This window comes from Hemicordylus capensis, chromosome 9, assembly GCF_027244095.1.
Source record: "Hemicordylus capensis ecotype Gifberg chromosome 9, rHemCap1.1.pri, whole genome shotgun sequence".
In the NCBI taxonomy this organism is placed as follows: domain Eukaryota; kingdom Metazoa; phylum Chordata; class Lepidosauria; order Squamata; family Cordylidae; genus Hemicordylus; species Hemicordylus capensis.
In genome coordinates this window covers 25,294,634-25,319,649 of record NC_069665.1, presented here as the reverse complement: position 1 = coordinate 25,319,649, position 25,016 = coordinate 25,294,634, and the positions used below count along the sequence as shown (strand labels likewise).

Below are 25,016 nucleotides of genomic sequence, written 5' to 3'. Positions count from 1 at the left end.
ATTTTCATACCGCCTGATATGTACATCCCTAGGCGGTAAACGAAGTTTAAAATATTTAAAAGTCACAGATTAAAATGCACGACACAATAAAAATAGAATAAAATAGTTATTAGAACAAGTTTTAGAAATTATTAAAATTTCAAATGCAATGCAAGGTTTCCATTTATGGCTGTAGTGTCGCTTTGAGCATACAAAGACTTTATAACGGGTATCGGAGTGGCTGCTGCCTGATACGAGGACCGTTGTCGCTTCGCAGCCGGTGTTTGATTCGGCAGCCAGCTGCCTCCAGGCTTCCTCTCTTCCGCCTCTCCCCAGTTCTTCTGAATGGATGGAGTGGGCAATCCCCAGCCTGGTACACGGAGAGGCTTGTATGTGGAAAAGATGGTTTTGTCACTCGTCTGTTGCTGAGGTTTTGAACGACGGATTCCTCCGGAACAGACGTCTGAATTCTTTCCCGAGCCCCACAAACGTCTGCGCGCTGCCAGCTTTTCTGACTCTGCAGCTCTAAATTGAGGCCAGTCCCCGCTGCTCATCCCACAGACACTTTCATGTTCCACAACCGCAGCCTGAGAAAGGCGCCTCGGTTTCAACAGCAGCAGACCAGCATATGTTTACTTAATTCCCAAGACATGATGACAATGATCTCTCCCACTAAAAGTGTGAGGTTTTTTTGTTCCCTTTCCCCTCCCTTCTTTTATTATTTGCTGTTGAAATCAATTTCTGAGAGTTCCTCATATGCCATACATATGTCGTTCTTTAATTTGGGGGGACATCTCTCTCTCTCTCTCTCTCTCTCTCTCTCTCTCTGATTTCTCAGTGCCTTCGGCGTGACCCACGACCCGCAATGGAAGTTAAAGGAGCAGCAGCTGAAGCTGCAAATTGCTCAGTTGGAGGCTGCTGTAAAGTCGGATTTAGCAGACAAAAACGACATCCTGGACAGGCTTAAAAAGGAACGAGGTACAGCAGCTAAAGCAACTTTACTTCCTGGGCTGAGGAGGTGTACCCATAAGGAAGGGTTTCTTCTTGTCTGCATTAGGCAAGGCTGCACAACTTCGGCCGTCCTGCAGATGTTGGACTACAACTCCCATCATCCTTTTGTTGGCACTGTGGCTGGGGATGATGGGAGTTGTAGTCCAACAATAGCTGAGTGGGGCTGAAGTTGTGCAGCCCTGGCATAAGGGCACATGTCAGTGGTGGGGATCAGTTTTCCTATCCTTTTGGCTTTTGTGGGTTACGGACTAAGGAAGGTGCCTTATGCCGAGTCAGACCCTTGGTCCCTCTAGCTCAGTATTGTCTACACTGACTGGCAGCAGCTCTCCAAGATTTCAGGCAGGAATCTTTCCCAACCGTACCTGGAGATGCTGCCAGGGATTGAGCCTGGGCTCTTCTGCCTGCAAAGCAGATGCTCTTCCACTGAGCTCCATCCCCACTCCCTTTTAAAGCCGTCATAACTGCATAAGATCACCTTGGGATTCGTTTTATGCAAGGCAGAACAGAAATCAAACTATAACTAAATAAATAAAATAAGAAGGGCCCTTTTCTAAAACACAATGCACATTCAGGATAATTTTCATTGACTTTAATTTCAGTGTCTTTCAGCTGCAACTTTGTGTATGTTTGTTTTTGCAAATGCAAGGACTTAGCAACTTAAAACAGACAAAAGCAAAGTTTGGAATCCTAGAATTCTGCTGCACCCATGGGCCACGTGAACTGCCTATTCTCGACAGAAGCTGATTTCAAATCGTGTTTATTTCTCCTTTCTCTTCTCCCGCCCCCAGTTCAGTTTACCATTTATTGGTGGACTGCCATTTGGAAACTCCATGTGTTTGTTTAGATAACACATAACACAGAAATGTTTGGGTTGCTTGTCCCCTCCCTCCCCCGCCCCCGCCCCCCCGCGCCTTAAATGTGCAGATTAGTTTCAGGTTCTGTGATCCTTTGGGTTAGAACATTTAAATGCAGTTTAGTGTTTAAATTAGTTGCAGGCTCTTTCTTCCCATTCGTTTTTCAGTGCATAGGTCAGTACCCTGTGTACATTGATTACAGATGATGTTATTAGCACAAACCGGTTTTGACAGCAGTTTGTTTTACCAGTAGATTATCTTAATCTTTGTGTTCTTAAGTCTCTCTTTATTTTATATGAGCCATGCATACCACATGCATGGTGTGCATGGCTCATATTTATTCTATTTTTAATTGAGAGAGAAAGCACAAGTAGTCATGTTGGCTAGGGATTGCAGAATCGTGAACCCCACCGTCGAGAACTAGACCGTTTCAAGCAGTTTGAACCCGAGCTGGTTTGTCGAACTGATTTGTGTACCTGCGGTTCGGTCTGAATTTGGTTCAAATTGGGACCGAACTGTGCTCAACGGTCCGTGTACACCCCTAATGTTGGCCCATTGGAGCAGTTTTTATTTCATTTTACATTTATACCCTACTCTTCTTCCTCCAGAGCAGGATGATGTGTTTATCCTAACAACCCTGTGAGGAAGACTAGGCAAAGCAAGAAGTGACTGGCCCAGAATAATCCAGCGAGTTTGAACTGAACCGGGATTTGAACTCCATTCTCCCTGATCCTAGTCCAGGACTCTCACCACTACATTATGCTCGTTCTCACTAACAGTTCCACACAGGGACAGAAAACATAGACAGATAAGAAGCTGCCTTATACCGAGTCAGACTCTTGGCTCATCTAGCTCAGTTTTGTCTATACTAAACTGACAGCGGTTCTCCAAGGTTCCAGGCAGGGGTCTTTCCCAGCCCTACCTGGAGATTTCAGGGACTGAACCTAGGATCTTCTGCATGAAAAGCAGATGTTCTACCTCTGAGCTACAGCCCCAACCCATTTCAGAAATAATGGCCTACTCTGGTACAAGTATGACATGTCCCCATGTTTCCCCTTTCCCTCCTCTTTCATGTATATTCCCATGCCTCCTTTTTCATGCATAATTTCATGCTTCTGTTCACAGTTTGCAACAAACCACGATTTCCTGTTTTTCTCCCAATACATTTCACAAACCTAGAAAGTGCCATTAATTTTCCCCTTGCAACTCGGACTCCCCACCCCCACCCCGAATCCTTCTCAAAACAATTTCTTTGGCAGTCAGTACGTGGGAAAGGGACTAGCGCTCGGGGTACAGCATGTGCTTTGCATGCAAAAGCTCCCAGGTTCAGTCCCTGGTAGCTTCAGAGGGAGCTGGGAAAGGCCCGTCTGAGATCCTGGAGAGTTGCCATTGCAGCTGGTCAGTACGAAGCTGGGTGAACAGGAGACAGGTCTGTAGCTCAGTGGTAGAGCATCTGCTTTGCACACAGCCGGTCCCAAGTTCCATTCCTGGCAGCATCTCCAGGTAGGGCTGGGAGAGACTCCTGCCTGGAACCTTGGAGAGCCGCTGCCAGTCAGTGTAGACAAAACTGAGCTAAGTGCACCAATGATCTGACTCAGTAGACGGCAGCCTCCTATCTTTCTATAATACTAGTCTGACCAGGTATAAGGCAGCTTCTTAGTGTTGAGTCCAAGGGAAAGAGTTGTGGTATGCAAGTTCAAGGCAGTGGAGTGGAATCAGGAATATTAACAGTTTAATGGCATGGATATTATGTACAGAGAGGCAAGTGCTTTTCCGTGCTCTTGCTGCTGGCTGTTTTTGTTAGCCCCGCCTCTACACCGGGACTTGAATACAAGTAACTAAAGCCCCATTCAAAAGCTGACCAGGATCAAGGAATGGATTAACCCAGACCCCACCACACTTATGTTCCTATGAAGAAGAAGTGAAGAACACTCCTAAGTAGGCTTGAAGACCACTGTTGACATTTAAAAGGTTCTGCTCGGTTTAACTAGAATGTGTATCTTCTCCCCGCCCACCTTTTGGAGACCAAAATGAAAAGCTAGACCAGGAGAACAAAGAACTACAGCTGCACTATCTGGGGCAGAAGCAACAGCTGGATGAATTGAAGAACCGCATGAAGTTTTTCACCAAGGTGAACTCTTCCTTTCTGTTTTCAGAAATGACCGAAAAAGTGGCCAGGGTGGGGAGGGAGTAGAGGAGAGGAGCTTTCTATATTTTATGCGCCCAGCAAAAGCGCCTTTTCTTAAAAGCCACATCCAAAGAACGCCGGCTGATGACAGAGCTGACTTATTCATCATATCCAGCAGAAATGTCATGTTTTAGCCAGAATGTGCCGTGTATTCTCTGTGTCTCCCTCCATTATTTATCCCTGTTGAACACCACCTTCCTACTGACTGTTCCAGGAGAGCGAAATCGAGGCGGATGAACTCAGCGAGGCGCTCGTGCTGATAAAGGTGACTTGCGGAGACCCCCACACCGCGTTTCAGACTCCCCCATCCTCTCGCGACAGTGTTCCTGCAGCATGGCGCTTTATCAGAGAGGCTTTTCTTGCACTTCCACTGCCAGCTAATGCTTCTTGCTTGTACATGTTGGACATGTTGCCTTCAGTTTTGGAAAAGCAGGAGTCAGAGAGAGAGAAAGAGAAATGGCAGGATAGGATTTTTTAAGGTTATGTGCATATTTCATTGCAACATCAAAAGTGAATTAACCTAAAGCCTAGACACATTTGCTTTAAAGCTTTTTTCCCTCCCCGCTCCCTCCTTTTTTTGGAGGGGGGGGATGTTTTTAAAATGAAGACAGTTGCTTTTCCTGTTATCACATTGTCCTGCACAGGTCTCATCTAAACAACCTTTTGTTTACAGATCCTGCAGAATATAAAAATAATTCTGAAGGATCTAAAAGCAGAAGCCAAGCTAAAATGTTACGCTCTGGAAACATGTGGGTGGGTTTTTTTTTCACCCTGCCCCTGCTGCTTGCTTATTTATACAAAGTACAATGGAGAAAATACATTTTGCCTCTTGCACCTAGTTTGTAATTCTTCTGTTTACAACAAAATAGCACTGATGCGAAGGGCACACAATGCATTGCTTTAAATGCATAGTTTGCTCTTGCATGTATGATTTTCCCTTTTAAAATATCAAACACTACAGCGGGTGGGGGTGTCTGGACCACACAGAGGGGCTTTTAACCCAGGCCGTGACAAATTTTCTTTGGAGCTAGGAGCCAGACAGTGGACCCTTGATAAAATTTCTGGACTTAGTGATGAACATTGTGGAAGGGGAGAGTAAAGGAGCTTCTCTTTACAAGTAACATCCTCAGGACAAAAACAGGGCTGCTTGTCACAGATGAAGATTTTACAAAATAACTCTTCCACTGAATATCCTAAGCTAAGCACCACGATTAAATTTCTAGGCACCATGGCTCCCTGGCACCTGGGATTTGTCAAGCCCTGTTTTAATCCATTTCTGTGCCATGGTCCTAATTTCACCCCCTCCAAAACTGCGGTTTGCCCTAGGGAGAAGCTCTAATTGACACCAATGGCAATTCGTTTTGCGGAGGCATAATTTTCATCATGGCTGCAGCATAGGAGGAAGGGTTAAAAATCCGCTCCCCGAGGCCCCAATCCTTATCCTCCATGGCTGCTGTGTTAGAAAGAAAAAACACAAGTATCCAAGTTGGTCCACTATAACAATGTAAAATAGGTCAGTATTATTATCACCCACATTACAAATACTTCAAGGGGTGGGTCTGAGACTGGAATAAGGTGGCCTTCCTAAGGTTACCAGGTACATTTGTGGCAAAAGTGACATTTGAATTGGCTTACAGAGTTGTAGCTCAGTCTCAGCATTCGGTGAAATAACTCTGTCCTACTGAACTCAGCAGAACTTATACCCTGGGTAATCCTGCATATGACTAGGCTACAGAGCAGGTTATCAAGTGATTCTGGGTGGATTTTGTTCTCTTTCCTCAAAGCATAGAGAAATTTAGAAGAGTGGTCTTCAAGCACAGACTTATTTTAATGCCTGAAAGTGAGAGGTCCATCTGTCTCAATTAAAAAGAAACTTTGAAAAGGAAAAGGAAATTAGAGCTGATTATGAAACTGCCAACTTGTGTGGCTCAGGTTCGTCGGCAGCAAGCAAGTGGAGACCTCACATTTTTGGAGAAGGTGGAAGATGACCTCCATAAAGACTTGGAACGTTCCATGCACGAGCTCCAGGCAACCCATGCAGAAACGGTTCAAGAACTTGAAAAGACACGCAACATGTTAATTGTACAGCATAAAATTAACAAAGACTATCAGGTATGTAATTTTCTTTACTTTTCAGCTGACTGCTGGTATATCTGTCATTATGCCTTTTTTCCTTTCGATGAATCTGATTATCAAGATTAATGAATCCAAGGCTTTTGTGTGGCACTTAACCAAATCTCAAGGAGCTGAAGTCTATCAGACTTTGCTGTTGTAATTGCAATAAATTCTTTATTCTGAGAGTCCATAATCCCACTCAGCTTCAACATCCGCCACCAAGAAAGAGTGTGCAAACAGGTCTGGAGGGAGCTGTGTTTATTTTTATTTTTATTGCTTGATTGCATTTATAGACCGCCCCATCCAAAGGCTCTGGGCAGTGCACAACAAGTTTATAAAGACATAAAAACAAAGACCATTTAAAACACACTGCTTAAAACAATATAAAACCATTGTAAAGCAATTCAGAACCATTTAAAACCAATTAAAATACTTAAAAACAATTTAAAAACCTTGAAGACCAGGTCAAACAAGCAAGTTCTTATTTACGGATATCTGCCGGGAATGCATTCCATAGCCCAGGAGCAGCTGCAGAAAAGGCCCGGTTCTGAGTCGCCACCAGACATACTGGTGGTAACTAGAGACAGACCTCTCCAGATGACCTCAACATGCAATGGGTATCATGCAGAAGAAGGCACTCTCTAAGGTAGCCCGGACCCAAGCCATTCAGGGCTTTAAAGGTAGGAACCAGCACTTTGTATTTTGCCCAGAAACATATCGGCAGCCAATGCAACTGTTTCAAAACAGACGTAATATGGTCTCTCCAGGTTACCCCAAAGACCAGTCTGGCCGCTGCATTTTGAACTAACTGAAGTTTCTGAATGACTTCATATTTATATTTATTTACTGCCCTTTGTCACCCTGTTCTGTTTGTATGTTGGTAGTGAATTGATTTTATCTTTATAAAATCAATTCAATACCATCATACAAACAGAACAAATACAGCTAATAATTTAAAAAGACCAAAGGAGAGCATACTGGCCAAAAGCCCGAATAAAAAGGGCAGTTTTCACTTTCCTCCTCAAGGCTGGAAGCCATGCAGATCACAGCTGAGAGAGCAAGTTCCACAGACTGGGGCAATAACCGAAAAGGCCCTGCCGTGCATGCTCAACAGACAGGCCTCAGCCGGTGTTGGCTTGTGGGGCATGCCTTGGTTGCTTGATTTTCAGAAGTTTGGTGTGTTGAAGGGACACCCAATTTGGTTCCTGGGGCACATCTATTCAGCATGCTGAACGCCTGCAAATCACTTGATCATCTTGCACAAGTTGTGCTGCATAAAATCAACAACATATTCTCTGCAGATAAGGTAGAAGATGCATTGGTGCCTATCTAATTTTTTACATCTGTTTTACTCTTTTCTTTGCATCAGGCTGAAGTGGAAGCTGTGACACAGAAGATGGAGGCTTTACAGCAAGATTGCGAGTTAAAACTGGAACAATACGTCCATCTCCTTGATGTCAGGGCCATGCGGATCCGAAAACTGGAAGGTGTGTCGGTTCAGGACTCGGATTTTTGATGGCGGGAGATGTTTGGGGTTTGACCTGTACTGGCCAGTAGAATAGGGAAGTGGAAAATGGATGTGGGTCAGTCTTCCCTGTAACAGGGATTCCCAGGTGTTGTTGACTACAACTCCCAACAACCCCAGCTACAGTGACTTTTGGCTTGGGATTATGGGAGTTGTAGTTAACATCTGGGAGTCCCTGCACTGGTGCAGGGGCCACTGCTCTTCCTCATCACGCTAGGACATGCTGCTCGTTTCTCTCACCTCACCATGCTGGGACGTGCCTTTTCTTTTCCCTCTCCCCCCCACCCACCACAATCTAGGAACACTTTTGCTGTCACTGTCTGGCCTGGTGGAATAGCCAAAGTGCTTGTGTGCTGGTGATACTCAGCAGCATGGCCTGAGAACACTAAGCACCCATCCATAGATGTAGGTGTCAACCTGTCCTTTGCCTCAGGCACCAAAATGCCCGAGCCATCCCAAAGCCCTATGATTGCCGCCGAAGCCATATCATCCCCCCCGAAGCCATATCATCGGGACATAAGAACCTGCCATATACCAAGGCAGACCATAGGTCCATCTAGCTCAGTATTGTCTACCCAGACTGGCAGCGGCCTCTCCAAGATTGCAGGCAAGAATCTCTCTCAGCCCTATCTTGGAGATGCTGCCAGGGAGGGAACTTGGAACCTTCTGCTCTTCCCAGAGCAGCTCCATCCCTTAAGGGGAATCTCTTCCAGTGCTCACACTTCTAGTCTCCCATTCAGATGCAACCAGGGCGGACCCTGCTTAGCTAAGGGGACAAGTCATGCTTGCTACCACAAGACCAGCTCTCCTCTCCTCAATATCATCCCCCCTCCTTTTTTTTTTTTTTTTTTTTTTTTGCTTTGTAGCCCAACTGAAAGATATTGCTTATGGGACCAAGCAGTACAAGTTCAGACCAGAAATTATGCCAGACGACCCAGTTGACGAATTCAATGAAACGGCCCACTTGGAGAGAGGGGAGAACCTGTTCGAGATTCACATCAGCAAAGTGATCTTATCCGCAGAAGCCGTGAACGCTTTCGGTGACCAGGAGCCTGCAACATTCTGTACCTATGCGTTCTATGACTTTGAACTGCAGACCACTCCGGTTATCCGGGGCCTTAACCCAGCCTATAATTTTACTTCTCAGTACCTGGTACGGGTGAATGATTTCTTTTTGCAGTACATTCATAAAAAGGCTGCCACGCTGGAGATCCACCACGCCTATGGTGTGGACTTTGAAACAGCAGCGGCGTGCCAGCTGAAATTCCATGAAATACTGGAGAAGAATGGCAGGATCTACAGTTCAGCCATTTTAGTTGGTAAGTCCCAGCTGCTCAGGTTGCAGCCCTGAGCTGCAGTTGTACACTTAGGAACATAGGAAGCTGCTTACCGAGTCAGACCATTGGTCCACCTAGTTCAGTATTGTTTGCCCAGACTGGCAGCAGCTTCTCCAAGACTGTAGGCAGGACTCTCTCTCAGCCCTATTTTGGAGTTGCCAGGGAGGAAACCTGGAGCCTTCTGCATGCAAGCAGGCAGATTCTCTTCCCAGAGTGGCCCCATCCCCTAAGAGGAATATCTTACTGTGGTCACACGTTTAGTCTCCCATTCAAATGCAAACCAGGGTGGACCATGCTTAGCAAAGGGGGCAATTCATGCTTGCCACCACAAGATGGGGAAACTGAAGGAAAGAGAAGAAGAAGACGACCAGCAGCAAGGTGGATGGACTTGATTATGACAGCAAGGAATGCACCACTGAGAGACTTTCAAGGCCAAGTTGAATACAGATCATCCTGGAGAGAATCTATTTATGTGGTTGCTAAGAGTCGACACCGACTCGACGGCACTTCAATCAATCAGTCACTACAAGACCAGCTCTCCTTGTTCCCTATCATAATTGTGACATTTCATCCTATTAATTTCACACACATCAATACTTCCGTTGGAACATTCCCAGCTCAGAAAAAGTTGTAAACTTTTCTTTTTATGTTGTAAACCGCCAAGTAAACCATGGCCAGTAGCCAGGGATTATGAGAGTTGTAGGCCAACATCTGGCAGGAGGGCTGAAGTTGAGCAGCCCTGGTGTAGACAGTAGATTCATCCACACGATTGAAAACTGGCTTGGAGAGGCATCCGACCCAGTTCCGGGAGCATTGCGTTCACCTGTTTCGTGATCATGTATGAAGGAAAAACAAGGCCGTTGGTGGTCGTCAGCTAGCCTCCCACTCTGTCCTACCCAGCAGCTGAACGAGTTGGCTGGAAAAGCCCACCTACCCAGTGAATGTCTGCAACACCTCCCATGACGATTGTGCAGCCCCGGAAATTACAGGCAACATAGGGAGTGCTACTGGCTGCGATGACCGTGCGGTAGCCAGCATATTGTATCCTGGATCCTTTAAACCAGTGACAGGGAGTTTGACATCTAACCCCAGTGCTGCAGCCATCTCTGAGATGTGACTATGATAGGTCTGACAGGTACATAATGGCCCTCCAGTGAGTTTATCATGTTGATGTACTCAAAGGCTAGATCTCTAATGCTCTGTGATATAGAAGCTGCTCGTGTGGAGCGCTGGGATCCACGCGGATCCAGAGACAGGTGCCTCCAAAGCACTGTATTCATTGCACGGTGCTTTGTAGGAGATCCAGGGCCCGGGGAAATGAGTCCCGGCCTCTGTTGATCTTACGCTGCTCCCAGCAGCATAAGTCATGTGGGTGCATGGCTTGTGCGCCGAAGAACTGGCCATCCGTCGTTTGGGGGGAAGGTAGGTCAAACCCTGCCTTCCCTGCCCACCCACACGGCTGTGTGAATAGCCCCATAGCTTGTTTGACCGTAAGGAGTTGTCGGAGATACCACACGTTACGGCCGAAGTAGCATGCTCAATGGCAGATGGGTCTGACTGGTGCTTTGTGCTGCCCAAGTGGTCATCAGATGTGGTCGAGGAGTTCCCCTCATCCCCTGAGGGTGGTGCAACCGGGGCGTCCTCCTCCTGCGACAGTTCTCTAGGAGCAGGAGGCTGCAGAGCTTGAACCACAGCTGCAGCCAATGGTACACCAGGAGCTTCAGGCCGCGCTGGCTGTCCCGGGCAGCAACTGCTGCTTGATCAGGCAAACCCCCTGTCTGTAGTGCCGAAGGGTTGGAATCGTGGACCGCAGCGGCTGTGTAGCCGTAGTCCTGACTTAGTAGAAGGCAGCTTCAGATTCTCCTTCTCCCCGGTGAGGAGGTTCCATAGCTGGAGGTTCCGTAGCTGGAGCACCAGCCCAGAGAGGGCCCTCTCTCGCATGCCCAACACCAGCCATACCTCCCCCAAGCATAAAACTTTGCTCCTCTCCACGCTTGCAGAAATAACACTTCCGTTCCCTTAACTCCAGTCAAGCAGGGGTTGGCTTCCAGCGCTGGAGCAAAGGGAGAAGGGGTGATCTGAGCATGGCCCTTGCATGTCGTGCTGCTGGACATCAAACAATCTCAGGCTCCGAATGAGATGAGAATTGTAAATGGCCACTGATAGCACAATCCCAATTAGACAGATCGGTTTTCATCCTTTTCTTTCCATGCCAAAGTCGTGATCCTTTTGGGACTGCGCTCTGGCGTCCCACCCACCCCTTCCGTCTTTATTAAACATCTTGTTCAATAAAACCGTACGCTGTCCGATCTCCTTCTGCAGAGGTTGCTTTAACAGTTCATCTGGGTTGTTCAAAGCTGAGTATAACTGCCAGATTTTTACTGGGGAGGATGAATTTTTTCTGTACTTTAATGGAGTGTTTTATTACCCAATACTGTAGGCAGTCTCTGGATTGTTCAGTGCACAAGATGAAAGGCGGTGGGGGTTCCCTCGTGGTTTGCCTGTCTATTCCTGGCCCCAGCTCTGGTCGCCTGGCTCCTGTTCCATCCCTTTCCCCTCCCGCCAGAGGCCTCAATACTCTAGAGAGCAGGGGGGGGGGACCACCCTCTTCCTCTCTTTCAGTTCTGCGTAAATAAATTGTGGCTGGGGATGATGGGAGTTGTAGTCCAAGAACAGCTGGAGGGCCAAGTTTGCCGACCCCTGGTTTAGCCCCACCAACTAACGATCCCCCCGCAATGCTGTGCCTCTGCTATAATAGGATAATGCTAATGTGCTCAAAGGCTAAAGTGTAAAGTTTGACTCTCCAGTGCTTTGTGACGTATAATGTGTTTGCCTTTTAGGCGTTGGCAGAGATATCCCCAATTATGGCACCGTGGAATACTGGGTCAGGTTAAGAGTTCCCATGGACCAAGCAATCCGGCTGTATAAAGAGCGCGCAAAAGCCCTGGGATACCTAACGACAAATCTCAAGGATCAGGCAAGTGGAGGGTTTTAATGGTGTCTTGGTTTGACTTCCCTGTTATCTTGATTCTGTTTCACTCCATGTAGCTAATTTCCCAAGCACAGGCTTGGTAGCATTGTGTCCTATGTTTGCTTTGTTCCACATGGGCACATTTGTGTTGTTCTGTGCTCCCCAGTTTGCCAAATTGTTAGGAGTTCCAGGGACAGCTACCTGAGCTTGGCTTCCTTTGGTGTGCCCTGGAGGCATCTGGCACTTTTGTCCTATCTCTTTTGTTCACACACACAAATATTTTTTGCATAGAGCAGGGGATTGGTGAGCGGTTTGACCAGGATTGCCTTGAAATCCTGGGTCCTCACAATCAGCTCCACTGAGCTCATTAATCCTGATTAACCTTTTAACCAGGATCCTTGAGATTGTGTGAACCCAGCCATAGTATTTGGAAGATACGTTAAGTTGGAGCTTTGAGTGTGTTTCAGCTTTCTGGTATGCTATCTCTTGTAGCAGTGACAAACATGAGCCTACTGACCGGCTTTAATTAGCGGTTTCCCTTCCTCGTTAAAACAGCCGATGCTCAGCCCTGCCCAAGTCAGCACTTCAGGAGATGGAAACTTAAACGAGCTCCACATTACCATAAAGTGTTGTAACGATCTGCAGTGCCAAAAAAGCAACCTTCAGCCGAGTCCTTATGTTGTCTACAAGTTCTTTGATTTCGCGGACCACGATACCACCATCATTCCCAGCAGCAACCACCCACAGTTTGCTGATCACATGTGCTTCCCCGTGCCAATGAATGTAGACCTCGACCGCTACCTGAAGTCCGAATCCTTGAGCCTGTACGTGTTTGATGATAGCGAAACAGACGACGGCGTTTATATAGGAAAAGCAAGCGTGCCTTTAATCTCTTTAGCACACGATAGATATATTTCGGGTAAGAACCTGCTCTTTTTCTGAATTATAAAATATATCCGTTGGCGTTTCGAAGGGTGTATGTGGGTGAAATGGCAAGCTTAGCTCATTCCTTGTTTCTTTGCTACCTTTTATTAGCAGTATCAAATCCACACTGTCGATGTTACCTTTGAATCTGTTAAGTAACTTTCACAGTCATTCATTCCAGTAATTCACTATTCAGCATTTTGCAATAATAGGAGCTTCACAACAGCTCTGGAAAGTTTCCATCCATTTCAATGGGACTTGCAACGAATACAGATACAACGAATATTTATATATCGCTTTTCCAAAAGAGTTCCCAAAGCAGTTTACATAGATATGAATGAATGAATGAAATGGCCCCCGTCCCCAAAGGGCTCACAATCTAAAAAAGAAACACAAGACAGCCACCAGCAACCGCCACTGTAGGAATACTGTGCTGGGGATGGATAAGGCCAGTTGCTCTCCTCCTGCTAAATAAAGAGAATTGCCACATTATTAACCACCTTTTGTGGGGAATAGAAAGGTGAGGTGGGACTGTTGTAATAAATAAATTTAAGATGCATCTTCATTCGAATGAAGGGAACCCTCAACAATTTTAGAAGGTCATTATGGAACCCCTATAGTCCACACTGAATATTAGGAAGATATGGATTCATTTTGCACTTTGCTTTCAGGTACCTTTGAACTGACTGACTGTGAACGACGCTCAACTGGAACAATTAGTGTTGAACTAAAGTGGAAATTTGCTTACCTCCAGCCAGCCGGTTCGATTGTAGCCACCGATCTAGTGGATTACATCCAGAATGAGAAACCAGTGAAGGGCCAAGGGGAACCTCCCTCTGTGGCTCCTCCTTTCCCTTCATCGGCAATGGTATGTCATCTAAACCTTTCTTGCAGACTAGGACATCTCTCTCTCCATACTGAGCAAAACAGAGTCTGTTTCTCTTTATGCTTCTGTTACTAGTGTCCCATGTCTTTTAACAAAATTGCAAAATGGAATCCTTTTTACAACCACTGATGTGTGTCTTGACTGGAAGAGCTCCTGCTCAATCAAGTTAATTCAGGATCAGTTCTCTCAGAATGGCATGAATGCATTTAAGCTCAGCCCAGTTCCAAGCCAAGACCTTAGCTACGGTCCCCAGTGTTCTGATTAAGGGTGTAAAAAGTCCTGGATAACTTCCTCCCACCCACCCCCTTATGAGACCACCATTTTCCCCCTTTTCCAAACTTACTTCTTTGGGGCGGCAGTCAGATCTTTCAGCTTAAGGCCTGGATACTCCTTCGGACATGGGATATGTTGTTCTAAATCTTTAATGGCCCTTTCCATTGAGTGGGAGGCCCTGTTCCCTCTAAGGTGTGCACATGTGTGCACGCTCACACACTTTCTGGTGTCCGCTCAGTTCATTTTAGATCCCACTCAGGTTGAATCAGGAAAGTCCCACTCTGAATGCATGTCCGCACACATTGCCTTGATGCTCCCACCCAGAACAAAACTCATTCCACACACAAACGGGAAAGAATAGAGAGAACACTGGTAGGAGGCATGGAAAACTGCATTTCCCAGTAGCAGCTAACAAGCATTCTCACTTCTACTGGGATGCCTGAAAAATGACGTTCCCGATGCTTCCCAGCTCAGTTGACTGCGTCAGGAAACATGAGGCTTGTTTACTCTTCCGAGCCACAGAAGAATCCTGAGAGTCCGTGGAAGAATACTGCTCAGTTCAACCCAACATTACAAGCCAGCCCAGTTGTTTTATTAAGTAAGCAATGTATGAACTTTGGTGATTCCACTCACTTTGATTGTTGGCTTCTTAGAGGCCGCAGCCGAAGCCCAGGCAGCGCTCAGCTCCGGCGGACAAGAAAGTGTCTTTTGTAGATGTGGACACGCTTCCAAATCTGGTGAGCTTGAGCCTTTTTTCAGTTTTCTTGGGTTTGTCTCTGTGTTGAAGTGAGCCCACGTCTGCCAGCATTCTAAAGTCACATTTTATCCTGGCCTCTCAGATCTGTATACTACTTAATATTTCTACCAGGTGATTATGTGATCTTTCACTGCCCTCAAGAAATCCTCCAGGAAGCAAAGACTGGTGTGGGGCCATAAAGATGATGACAGCAAATGCTGTGACCTTGCTTGCCCTTATAACCATGGCTGCAGCACAGACAAAAAGCTGGTGCCAAGTTACAGTGTTCTGATCATCTTTGTCAGGTGTTTGGATATCACAGTATACTGGCCTCCTAGTGTTGAATCAGTAGGATTTCTAGCAAGAACCAGCGTAATACAGTAGCTAGAGTTTTGTGCATCCTTACCTAAGAACATAGGAAGCTGCCTTATACTGAGTCCTTGGTCCACCCTGCTCAGTATTGTCTACACTGACTGGCAGCAGCTCTCCAAGGTTTCAGGCTGGAGTCTTTCCCAGCCCATCTGGAGATACCCCTGCTAGCTGAGCAAAGAGACACCTTTTCAAGTGGTGATTCTCTTACATTTAGCAGGGGGAGAGCAACTGGCCCTATCCAACCCCAGCACAGCACCCCTCCAGTGGCTGTTGCTGGTGTCTACCTTATGTTTCTTTTTAGATAGTGAGCCCTTTGGGGACGGGACCATCTTATTTATGTACTATTTGTTTTTTTAATGTAAACCGCTTTGAGAATTTTGTTGAAGAGCGATATATAAATATTTGTCATCGTAGTAGTAGTAGTAGATGATGATGATGATGATGATGATGATGATGATGATGATGATGCCAGGGAGCAAACCTGGGACCATCTGCTCTACCACTGATCTATAGCTCAATTCCCTAAAGGGAATATAGTACTGCAGAGAGCACTCACAGGTGGTCACCCATCCAAATGCAAACTAGGGCAGATGCTGCTTTGCAAATGGGGCAGTTGCGGGGGTGGGGGGCTTGCTACTACAGGACCAGCTCTCCACAGTCAATGAAGTCATCAGAGCCAAGTTTTAATAAGCAAACAAATAAAAATACAACTAGGAACTTTAGCCTGCTGTAATCCATCACGAATGTTCTGCCTATTGCAAGGTAGCAATGGAGTGTGACAGAGGTAAGTAATTTTTTTGGAATTCCACTTCTTATCATTCAGAGTCCCATTCCTGAAAAAGAAGATGATGAGACTGAGCAGAAAACCAAAGATGTCAAGCCTGCTGTTTCCAGCGCTCCGCAGGTATGAAGCCATTTAAATTTCACCAAGCACCGAGTCACAACCCAAGTTAGGCTTCTGTTCTTTCTTGTAAGTTGATTTGAAAGTACGAATTGGCTGGATAGTCAGTCCATTTGTTAATCTTGGATTTAAAATGCTGGTTCTAATTTGGTCTTAGAGCTTTACCTCCTGAGTTGTTGATAGGATTGTTAGAAATCAAGCAGCCTTGATGTGAGGAGGAGGGCAAAATGCACCATCCTGTTTCCCACAGCAGCCAGCCAGATGTTTCTAGGAAGCCCCAAAGCTGCACAAAGACAACCGATTTCTACTACTCTTGTTTGCAAGCTATTCATATTCAGTGGCATAGCGTTTCAGGATGTAGAGGTTGCTTGCAGCCATTGGAACTAGTTGCCATTGATAGACTTGTCCTCCATGAATCTGTTTGATCCCCTTTTGAAGTCACCCAAACTGGTGGCCATTAGCACATCCTCTGGTAGCATTCCTTTACACCTTTGGATGCAGAGAATCCTTTCCAAACAGTACGTGTCTTGTCTATGGTGTTTTTTTTTAGTGAAAATCCAATATCTTGGATTTAATTGCTCTGTGTTCTATTCTGTCCTGTTCCCGATAGGTGCATCTGCCATCAGCAGGAAAAGCACTATCCTCCTGACCAGTGTCCCCTGTAACAGGGAATCCCAGATGTCATTGACTACTCCCAGCATCCCCTGCCAAAGACCATTGCAGCTGAGGATGCTGGGAGTTGTGGTCAATGGCACCTGGGATCCCTTTGTTACAGAGGACACTGCTCCTGCCTGTCATCTGCTTCATTCCCAGCTTGATCTAGGGGGCAGATGTTTTCAGGGAAGGCTTGCTTTTTGCCCCGTCAACTAGGCGGAGACACCCAGAACCAGAATAGACATCAGGTGTTGGGTGGAAGTATCTGTTATTTGGTTCTTTGGGGGCAGATCTACATGTGGAAGGGAGCCCAGCACTGCTGAGACTGCAAACAGCTTTATTCAAACACGTTTGCAATCCATCCTTCCTAAGTGGTGGAAAGGTGACGTAGGACATGAATAGAGAGATTGTGGGGTCTTAACCATTTATGTCCATCGGAAGCTGAACCAAACCATTTTGTTCATTTAGCCTAGGAGTTCCCAACCTTTGGTCCCCAGAGGTTTGTGGACTGTAAATCCCATCACTCCCACAGTGGCTGAAGGCCATTGTGGCTGTGGTTGATGGGAACTGTTGTTCAACAATATCTGGGGACCAAAGGCTGGGTACCCCTAATTTAGCCCATACTGTATACTCAGCTGCTTTCCAGGATCTTGCACAGGGACATAGGAAGCTGCCTTATACTGAGTCAGACCATTGGCCCAGCTAGTTCAGTATTGTCTGCACTGACTGGCAGCAGCTCTCCGAGGTTACAGGCAGGAGTCTCTCCCAGCCCTACCTGGAGATGCCAAGGGCTGAACCTAAATCTGGAGATGCCAAGGACTGAACTTCTGCATGCAAGTCAGGCAGAAGCTCTTCCATTGAGCTATGGCCGTATCGTTACAGCCCTCGCAGGTAGTCTCGCAAATCCAAATGCAAAGCCAGGCAGACCTTGCTGAGCAATGGGGACAATTCATGCTTGCTGCCTCAAGACCAGCTCTCCTCCCCAGTCCTTCCCTGAGAGCCATTTAACTGAAGATCCTAGGAATTAAACCCTGGGACCGCCTACTAGGGACGTGTACGAATCACAATCCGGCACACGATTTGAAACGCATCCCTGGCACCCTTAAAATGGAGGGGAGTCGGTGCATACCTGCTCCTCCGCTGCTTGCCACCACTTCCTGAATCGGCAGTGCTCTTCTCAGCTATCTTTGTGCACCAGCTGCACTTTCCCCCAGCTTCCCTCTCGTGACACTGGCACGGACATGGCCTCCACGCATGTGCGGAGGCCATGTGCGTGCCAGCATCACACCAGGGCCGCTCAAGGATAGCTGAGAGGAGTGCTGCCGATTCCAGATGTGGCGGTGAGTGGCAGAGGAGCAGGTACGCACCTGCTCTCCTCTGTTTTAAAGGTGTCGGGGATGTGTTTCGAATCGTGTGTCGAATCGTGTGTCGAATCGCGACTCATGGACATCCCTACCACCCACACGTCCTCTGCCGCTGTGGCTTTGCTTTATCAAGCCTTAGCAGGTCCACAAGACTGTAGGGCTGACTGGGGATCCTGCCACGGTAGCAACTCCTTCCTTTCCTCCTTTGTGACAGGCTGGCCATCTCCTGGGAAGGATTAAGCGGATTGCTCTTTGCAATAGATGGATTCCTTTCCTTCCCCAACTGCAGCTCTTCCTGGAGTAGACAAGGAGGGCTTGTTAATTTCTCGAACAGCTCAAAAATGCATGGCCAAATTCTGCAGGAAAAGGGAACACTAGGCTCTGCAAATTGAGTGCTTTAGTGAATGGCTTTATACAGGTTTACAAGACATGTCATGTTATATATTAAAGAACCAGGAGTGCAGTGCCAAGATAGATTAGAGTTCATGGATTCAGCATCCATAGCGCTTCGTCTGTGGGCTTCTTTCCAAGTATTCCAAGCATTCCTATGGCGAGAGCATAAGGGGAAATTCTAGTGCATCTAACTTGCTCCTAAGGCTGGCTCCGATTGAACCTCTCCGCGTGCAGTGCACAAGTGGAACTTTTCCCCTAGATGTAAAGTCTCCTTGACAGAAAACATCTAAATATTAGCTGGTGAACTGAGCAGTGGCAGAATTGCACCGTAGAACTATGAGTTTTAATTTTAAAGCACACACAAACAATTGTAATCTGTGGAACTCCCTACCAAAGGAGATCAAAGGAGAGAGTTCCCTTCTCGTTACTGCTCTGGCATGTGACAAAAGCTTGCAGACATTATGTTGTATGAATGTGCAGATGTCTGAACACTCATACACTCAATTCAATTCAATTCAAACTTTATTTGGGTCTCGGACCAGCAAAGTACACTCGTACATGTTTTTGTGTGAGTGACTGTACCTTTGTTCATTTTAAAAGTGAACCTGGGTACAGGTCCCATGGTGCAGATAGGAAGTGTTACACCTGTGTTCAGTATAATGTGTGAATACCTGTATCTGTGTACACTGTACACAGATGGTATGAGTGTTGACCATAATGTGTGAATAGGGCTATAGTCATGTTTCAACAAGCTTTCAGTGTTTAATCTAGTTTCATTTACAAGTTGGCTTAATTTGATTGTTGTGTTTTTTGGCTCAGGAGGGGAGTGGGGGGGCATGTTTGAATTAGTCTCTGCCTTTTTATTCAGTGTATGTACAGTTGAACCTCAGTATCCACAGATTCGTTTATCCACGGATTTGCATATCCATTATTGAGTAATAGACAGCCAACCTCTGGGGCGGGGGCATTGACCGTGTATCCACAGGCCGGGGATGGCTATAAAGGACCGCGGATGTCATTTCTGGCTGCCGTTTTGTGTCTGGAGCCTCAAAATAGCTCCATTGGGGGTTTTTAAGAGAGACAAACAGCAATTTTCGGTCAATCGGGGGGCATTCTGGGGCACAGCGCAACTCGGGGGAGCAGCTAAGTGTGATAGCCTTCCTCCTTCATTCCCTCACCCTGCAAAATTTGATGTTTTGTTGATGTTTCCCTCTAACCGGGAACCTAACCCTCAATTCCCCATTGCCGCAATAACTCAATATTCAGTGTCTGTATATCTGCGGTTGTACTGTGGAACAGAACCCCCGCAAATATCAGGGCCCTCTTGTATTTTGTAACTGTATGTATTTTGTCATTTGTACATAATATTATAATATACTTTTAGGACGATTGATTCCTGATTAGCTGCCTTGAGTATTATGTGTAGGAAAGCAGCATACAATTTGTTGAAAAATAAATCCCCCCCCCACCGCCCCTCCAAAACACCACTCTTGGCCAGGAGAATGGCTGGAAATGTCTGCTAACATTTTTTAAATCCTCATCTAACTCAAGGTCGAATCAGAAAGACAAGCAGAGAACAGAATAAGCAAACCCATGGTAGAGATTCCTCAGGAGAATGAAGATCTTTCTCAGGTCTCTGAAGGTCAGTTTGCTGACCAGAGCTCGGCTACTTCAGGAGATGAAACTGAAATGACTGAGGAACTGGAACCGGAAGGTAACTTTCGGCTTAGAAACTGCCTGTTTCTTGCTCCTTATTAAGCATATGTTGCTAACCACATGGGGTAGCCTCCAGATAAAAGTCATTATTTTGGTCTCCCTCTCAGCTCTAGCCAAGTGGAGTTGTTGGTGTCAGACCAAAGAACAACTTGCAGCTTTATAATAATTGATAAAGAGAAATCCCGTCTCCAACCTAGTTTCATAAAATATTAAAGGAAGCTGGCTTCTGTTTTAAAATGTCTTTATATTCCCTCTTCAGAAGAGAGATTCCTGCTTCAGAGAAGAAGCTGTTCTGAAGAATATTTTAAAACCTGCACTCCTTTTGTCTGCAGATAACAGTAATCCATAATGTCAAAGAGAGTGAGAGTCTCAGACAATGAGAGGTCTACTTTGCCTTCTCACATCTCAGGATGGAAGCTGTGAGAGGCACCTTAATGCAAAGAATGTAAAAATCCCAGGTCACACAGCTCCTCTCCCTTTCTTCTCTGTGCAGTATCCAAGAAGTAACATGAGGGTCCTCCTGCTGCAAGTCACAAATCCTGTTCAAGTTCCATTAAATCCATGGAGGTGACCCCTAATTCAGAGCTCACAAACAGGAGAGATGTTCTCACAATGATTACTAGGGTAGGACAAGCATCTTTCCCAAGTTCGGGAGCTGCACATGGTCAGAGGCAAGGATCTTCATCATGCACTCAGGCCCAACCGGATAGGACCAGCACACCCTATCCAGAGTCCATTCCCAGCTTCAGGACAAGGTAGGAGGGGAAACCCTCTTGCCTGGATGGGGCTTAGCAAGTAGCTGAGATCCCCACCTCTGACCTTGTTTTACAATCACAGACAATCACAAAATGGGATCATGCACAGCTCCCAAACTAGAGGAGGAGGCATCTCCTACCCTGGTCATCACTGTGTGAACCACCCTAGCACAGATTCTTCTCAAGCTCTATTGAAGTGAATAGAAGTTCCTGTGAACTGAGACCCTTTCTGCTAGCAGCACAAATCCCACTCAGGTTCCATTGAAATGAATAGGGATTGCCCTGAAAACCAGTCATTTCTGGATTTCAAAATAAGAGCCAGAAGCATCAAATGACTATTTCTCTCCAAGTTGTATTGCACAGTGTACATAGTTCATTGTAGTTCAGAAAAGGCAGGATGCTTCTGGGTACCAGTTGCAGGGGAGTAACAGCAGGAGAGAGGGCATGCCCTCAGCTCCTGCCTGTAGGCTTCCAGCGGCATCTGGTGGGCCACTGTGCGAAACAGGATGCTGGACTACATGGGCTTCCTTGGGCCTGATCCAGCAGGGCTGTTCTTATGTTCTTAATTAATGTTAAATATTCATTTGTTTAATAATCCCTTATTATGAAGGAACTTGCAAATTTGTGTGTCTCGACAAATCGCATGAAACCCGCACAATCTGCCAGACGTCGGAAAGCAGTTCAGGAGGGGGAACCAGAGGTTCCCGCGATGTGCACATTTCTCTTCAGAGTGTTGTTCGAACCTGTTCAGATCCAGTTGACAACTGGCCAAACTGACACGTTACCAACTTTGTCAAGCCAACTTCAGCCTTTGCTTATGAACCTCGGGCTGAAGTCAATAACCAGTCGGTTTGGCTGCTTGCCAACCAGACTTGGGCAGGTTCAGACAACGCGCCACGCTGGAGCAGGGCGCAACATAGGAACCTCCAGGTCCCTCTCCCAGAATTCTTACCGACTTCCAGCAGGTCATGCGAACCCGCCCAAAGTCTGAGGAAGAATTGGGTGATTCTAGACACCATTTAATGACCATCGATTAGCCAGCATCACACTCTGCAAGGAAGCTGAACATCGCTTCTTCACTAGCTTTTCTGTTATGTGCTTACTGTCTTTACCAGGCTTTTTACTGGATAATTTTCCTCCTGTTTTGATTGGTTTCCCCCCCTACAGATCAGGATGACAGACAGACAACGGATGCTGCTGAATCAGTTACAGATAGTGATGACTGCATTGTTCCGAGTCCAGTCTCCATGAGCCTTAGGCAGGTTAGTCGGTGTTCTTTTGAAATCAATTCTTCCACCCGGGACATTCCTAAGCGCTTTGGAAAAGTGGTCTCTTTCTCTCCCAGTCCCAGTGCTGTTGCTCACAAAGGGAGGCTTCACACACAATGTGACATCTCCCTTTCCCGGAGGTGAACAGCAGCCCAGCATCCAGTGTCAGGAAAGCGATGGCAACATTGCAGATGTCATCTGAACCCACTCATGCTGGCATATTCTACACTTTCTCAGTTACTTCCGCGATTGCTTCAAATCTAGATTCCAGATGTCAGGTCCGGAACTGCAAGTTAGAATATGCCAACACTGGTGAGTTTGGATGACACATCCAATGTCACCATCGTCTTACCGACACTGAAAATTGGGATCCCGTTTGTGTTCCAGGAACCAGCGGTTTGCAGCAACCTTAGCTGCTCCCTTATAAGTGAAGCTAGCCCAAATAATCAGAAGGACCTGTGGCTCGAGATCGTCATTTTTGAATTCTTGTTTCAGAACATCACTCGCGTTTGTGTGGCAAGAGTGCTTGGTGGCAGGTACCCTGTCCGTTAAATTGTTTCATGTCGCCAGTACCCTCGTTCAGAAACCTGGGCTTGAATTTTTAGCATTGCAAAGTGTGCCTACAGTGATCGATACCATCCTGATTAGTGTTCAAAATCTGGCTTCAAAAGTAAGGCATGTGCAACATCTTAGAATATAACCAGCTACATTAAGCAATGTTTCATGCTTGATTGGCTGCCTGTCTATTCATCATTCCTCAGCAGGGTTTTGAAATGCTGCCACCTACCCAAACCAGAGAAAGAAATTATTTTAATAGGTGGAACTGTATTATGATTAACTGCATATTCAGTGCCATCAGATTCTTTTAAGCTGTAACAATGTGAGCCAAATAGGAAAATTACTCATTGCCAATGAGCCCTGCAAAAACGCAGCTGGGTCTACAAATCTCTAGTCTTGCAGTGCTCAATTATAACCGGAATGATTTAAGATGGCAAAATATCTGCATCCTCAAAGAGGCTGGTGCGTGGGTCTTTTGTGGCTGCTGCTCTGCACGCATCTGCTCACCAGGAAATGTAGCAATTGTGCAAGGAGGAAAAGAAGGGTCTTTGAACACCAGGGCTACGGTCCAGAGCTCTATAGGAGTCCACTGGTCCCTACCTTGAGTTCTTCTTGAACACTGCAAATCCACTTCAATGATAGGGACTACTCCCCATCTACTCTCCACGCTGTGCGGATTCCGAAATGCTTTGAGAACATCAAAGCTTCTGTTCATTCGAGCAATTGATGGACAGAAGCCATGATGGGAAAGTAACTCCCCTTGAACTCACAAGGCTTTCTTCAAAGTAATGGAAAGAATCTAGCCAAATGTAACCGCTCCTGAGTCTCATTGGCTTCAATAAGTCAGAGCCAGTGTTCCCTGTAACAGGGATGCCCAGATGTGATTGGCTACAACTCGCACCATCCCCAGCTGCCGTGGCCTTTGACTGGGGATGGTGGGAGTTGTAATCAACAACATCTGGGAATCCCTGTTACAGGGAACACTGGTCAGAACTGGGAAATGTGCTTCGGGTCTCCCTTTGAAATCAGCGGGATTTAAGCATGCTTAACTTAGGCAAACCCCGTTGAGTTGAGGAAGGCTTTTTAAAGGCTGGGGAGGAGGATTAGTTTCCACCTGGAGAGCTCAGTCCGGCAGTTCCAGGTGCACACAGGAGTCCTGCTGCTCAGGACGCAAGTATTACCCTGATGCCTAATATTTTGAAAAGAGCTGAGTCAAAGTCTGCTCGTTGATTGATTGATTTGTTTAAATCTGTGTAAACCATATTGGGAACTTGTTTTGAGAAGGGGTATATAAATATTTGTTGTGTTCGTCTCAGTACTGTGTGCTCCAACATGGAGCAGGGCCTTGAGGTTTCCAGCAGGGGCGGCCCTTTCATGAGGCGAGGTGGGTCAGCAGATTACTAGTGCATCAGGAGGGCGGTAAGAGCACCAGCACTGCAGTCAGGGCAACTCTTTGGGACTGGTTCTGACACTTGGGAGCTTTTCAAGAGGGTGGTGCATAGTCTGGCTCAGGTTCCCCATTTGTTTACAAAAAAACCCAAAAAACACCCCCCACACACACAAATTAATTAAGAAAACAGGGACATAAAAAGGCAGGTAAACACATTTATTCATTTATTTCATTTATGTTCCGCTCTTCCTCCAAGGAGCCCAGGGCGGTGTACTACATACTTGAGATTCTCCTCACAACAACCCTGTGAAGTAGGTTAGGCTGAGAGAGAAGTAACTGGCCCAGAGTCACCCAGCCAGTCTCATGGCTGAATGGGGATTTGAACTCGGGTCTCCCCGGTCCTAGTCCAGCACTCCATCCACTACACCACACTGGTTCTTATTCTCTGGAGGTGGAAGCCCCGCCCCCCAACGAGGGGGTCCAGAGTTCTTTTTTTTGTGGTGTCCGGATGCATTGTTACGGGGTGGGGGCACACATCACTTTGCGAATCGATTTTAACGACTATTTGTAATGTGTGTTTTTCTTTTTTTAAAAAAAAATGCACCGACGAAGTTCCTCCTCGCCCTCCTTGCAAAGCTTGCAAGATGCATGAGGAGAGAAGAGCAGGCTGCTGGCAGCCTTCTCTCCTCCCACCCCGTGCCACTTCCTAAGCTTGCACAGGTTAGTTTAGTCCCCACTAGAGGCCACAGCCCTTCCCTGAAGCAGCTGCTGATGTCGCCAGTCGCCTCAGTGCTTGTGACAGCAGCAGCTAGGCCCCACCCACTTATTTTTAGGCCCCACCCATTT

The 25,016-nt window shown here is 46.5% G+C and overlaps 1 protein-coding gene across 6 annotated transcripts in view; it reads left to right on the top strand.

Moving 5' to 3' along the window:
* Positions 1 to 25,016, top strand: part of RPGRIP1L (RPGRIP1 like) — an 81,001-nt gene that overhangs the window by 29,030 nt on the left and 26,955 nt on the right. For 3 of the 6 annotated variants that reach the window (XM_053270963.1, XM_053270965.1, XM_053270966.1), the window contains 13 exons: positions 818 to 957; positions 3,836 to 3,975; positions 4,247 to 4,297; positions 5,965 to 6,144; positions 7,517 to 7,634; positions 8,539 to 8,991; positions 11,850 to 11,986; positions 12,536 to 12,899; positions 13,576 to 13,772; positions 14,717 to 14,800; positions 15,995 to 16,075; positions 20,035 to 20,197; positions 22,122 to 22,216. In XM_053270963.1, the coding sequence (XP_053126938.1) occupies positions 818 to 957; positions 3,836 to 3,975; positions 4,247 to 4,297; positions 5,965 to 6,144; positions 7,517 to 7,634; positions 8,539 to 8,991; positions 11,850 to 11,986; positions 12,536 to 12,899; positions 13,576 to 13,772; positions 14,717 to 14,800; positions 15,995 to 16,075; positions 20,035 to 20,197; positions 22,122 to 22,216 (2,203 nt within the window). Of the gene's footprint in view, positions 1 to 817; positions 958 to 3,835; positions 3,976 to 4,246; positions 4,298 to 5,964; positions 6,145 to 7,516; positions 7,635 to 8,538; positions 8,992 to 11,849; positions 11,987 to 12,535; positions 12,900 to 13,575; positions 13,773 to 14,716; positions 14,801 to 15,994; positions 16,076 to 20,034; positions 20,198 to 22,121; positions 22,217 to 25,016 lie in introns of those variants that run through there. The other 3 variants (XM_053270964.1, XR_008311250.1, XM_053270967.1) reach the window with 3 other exon arrangements.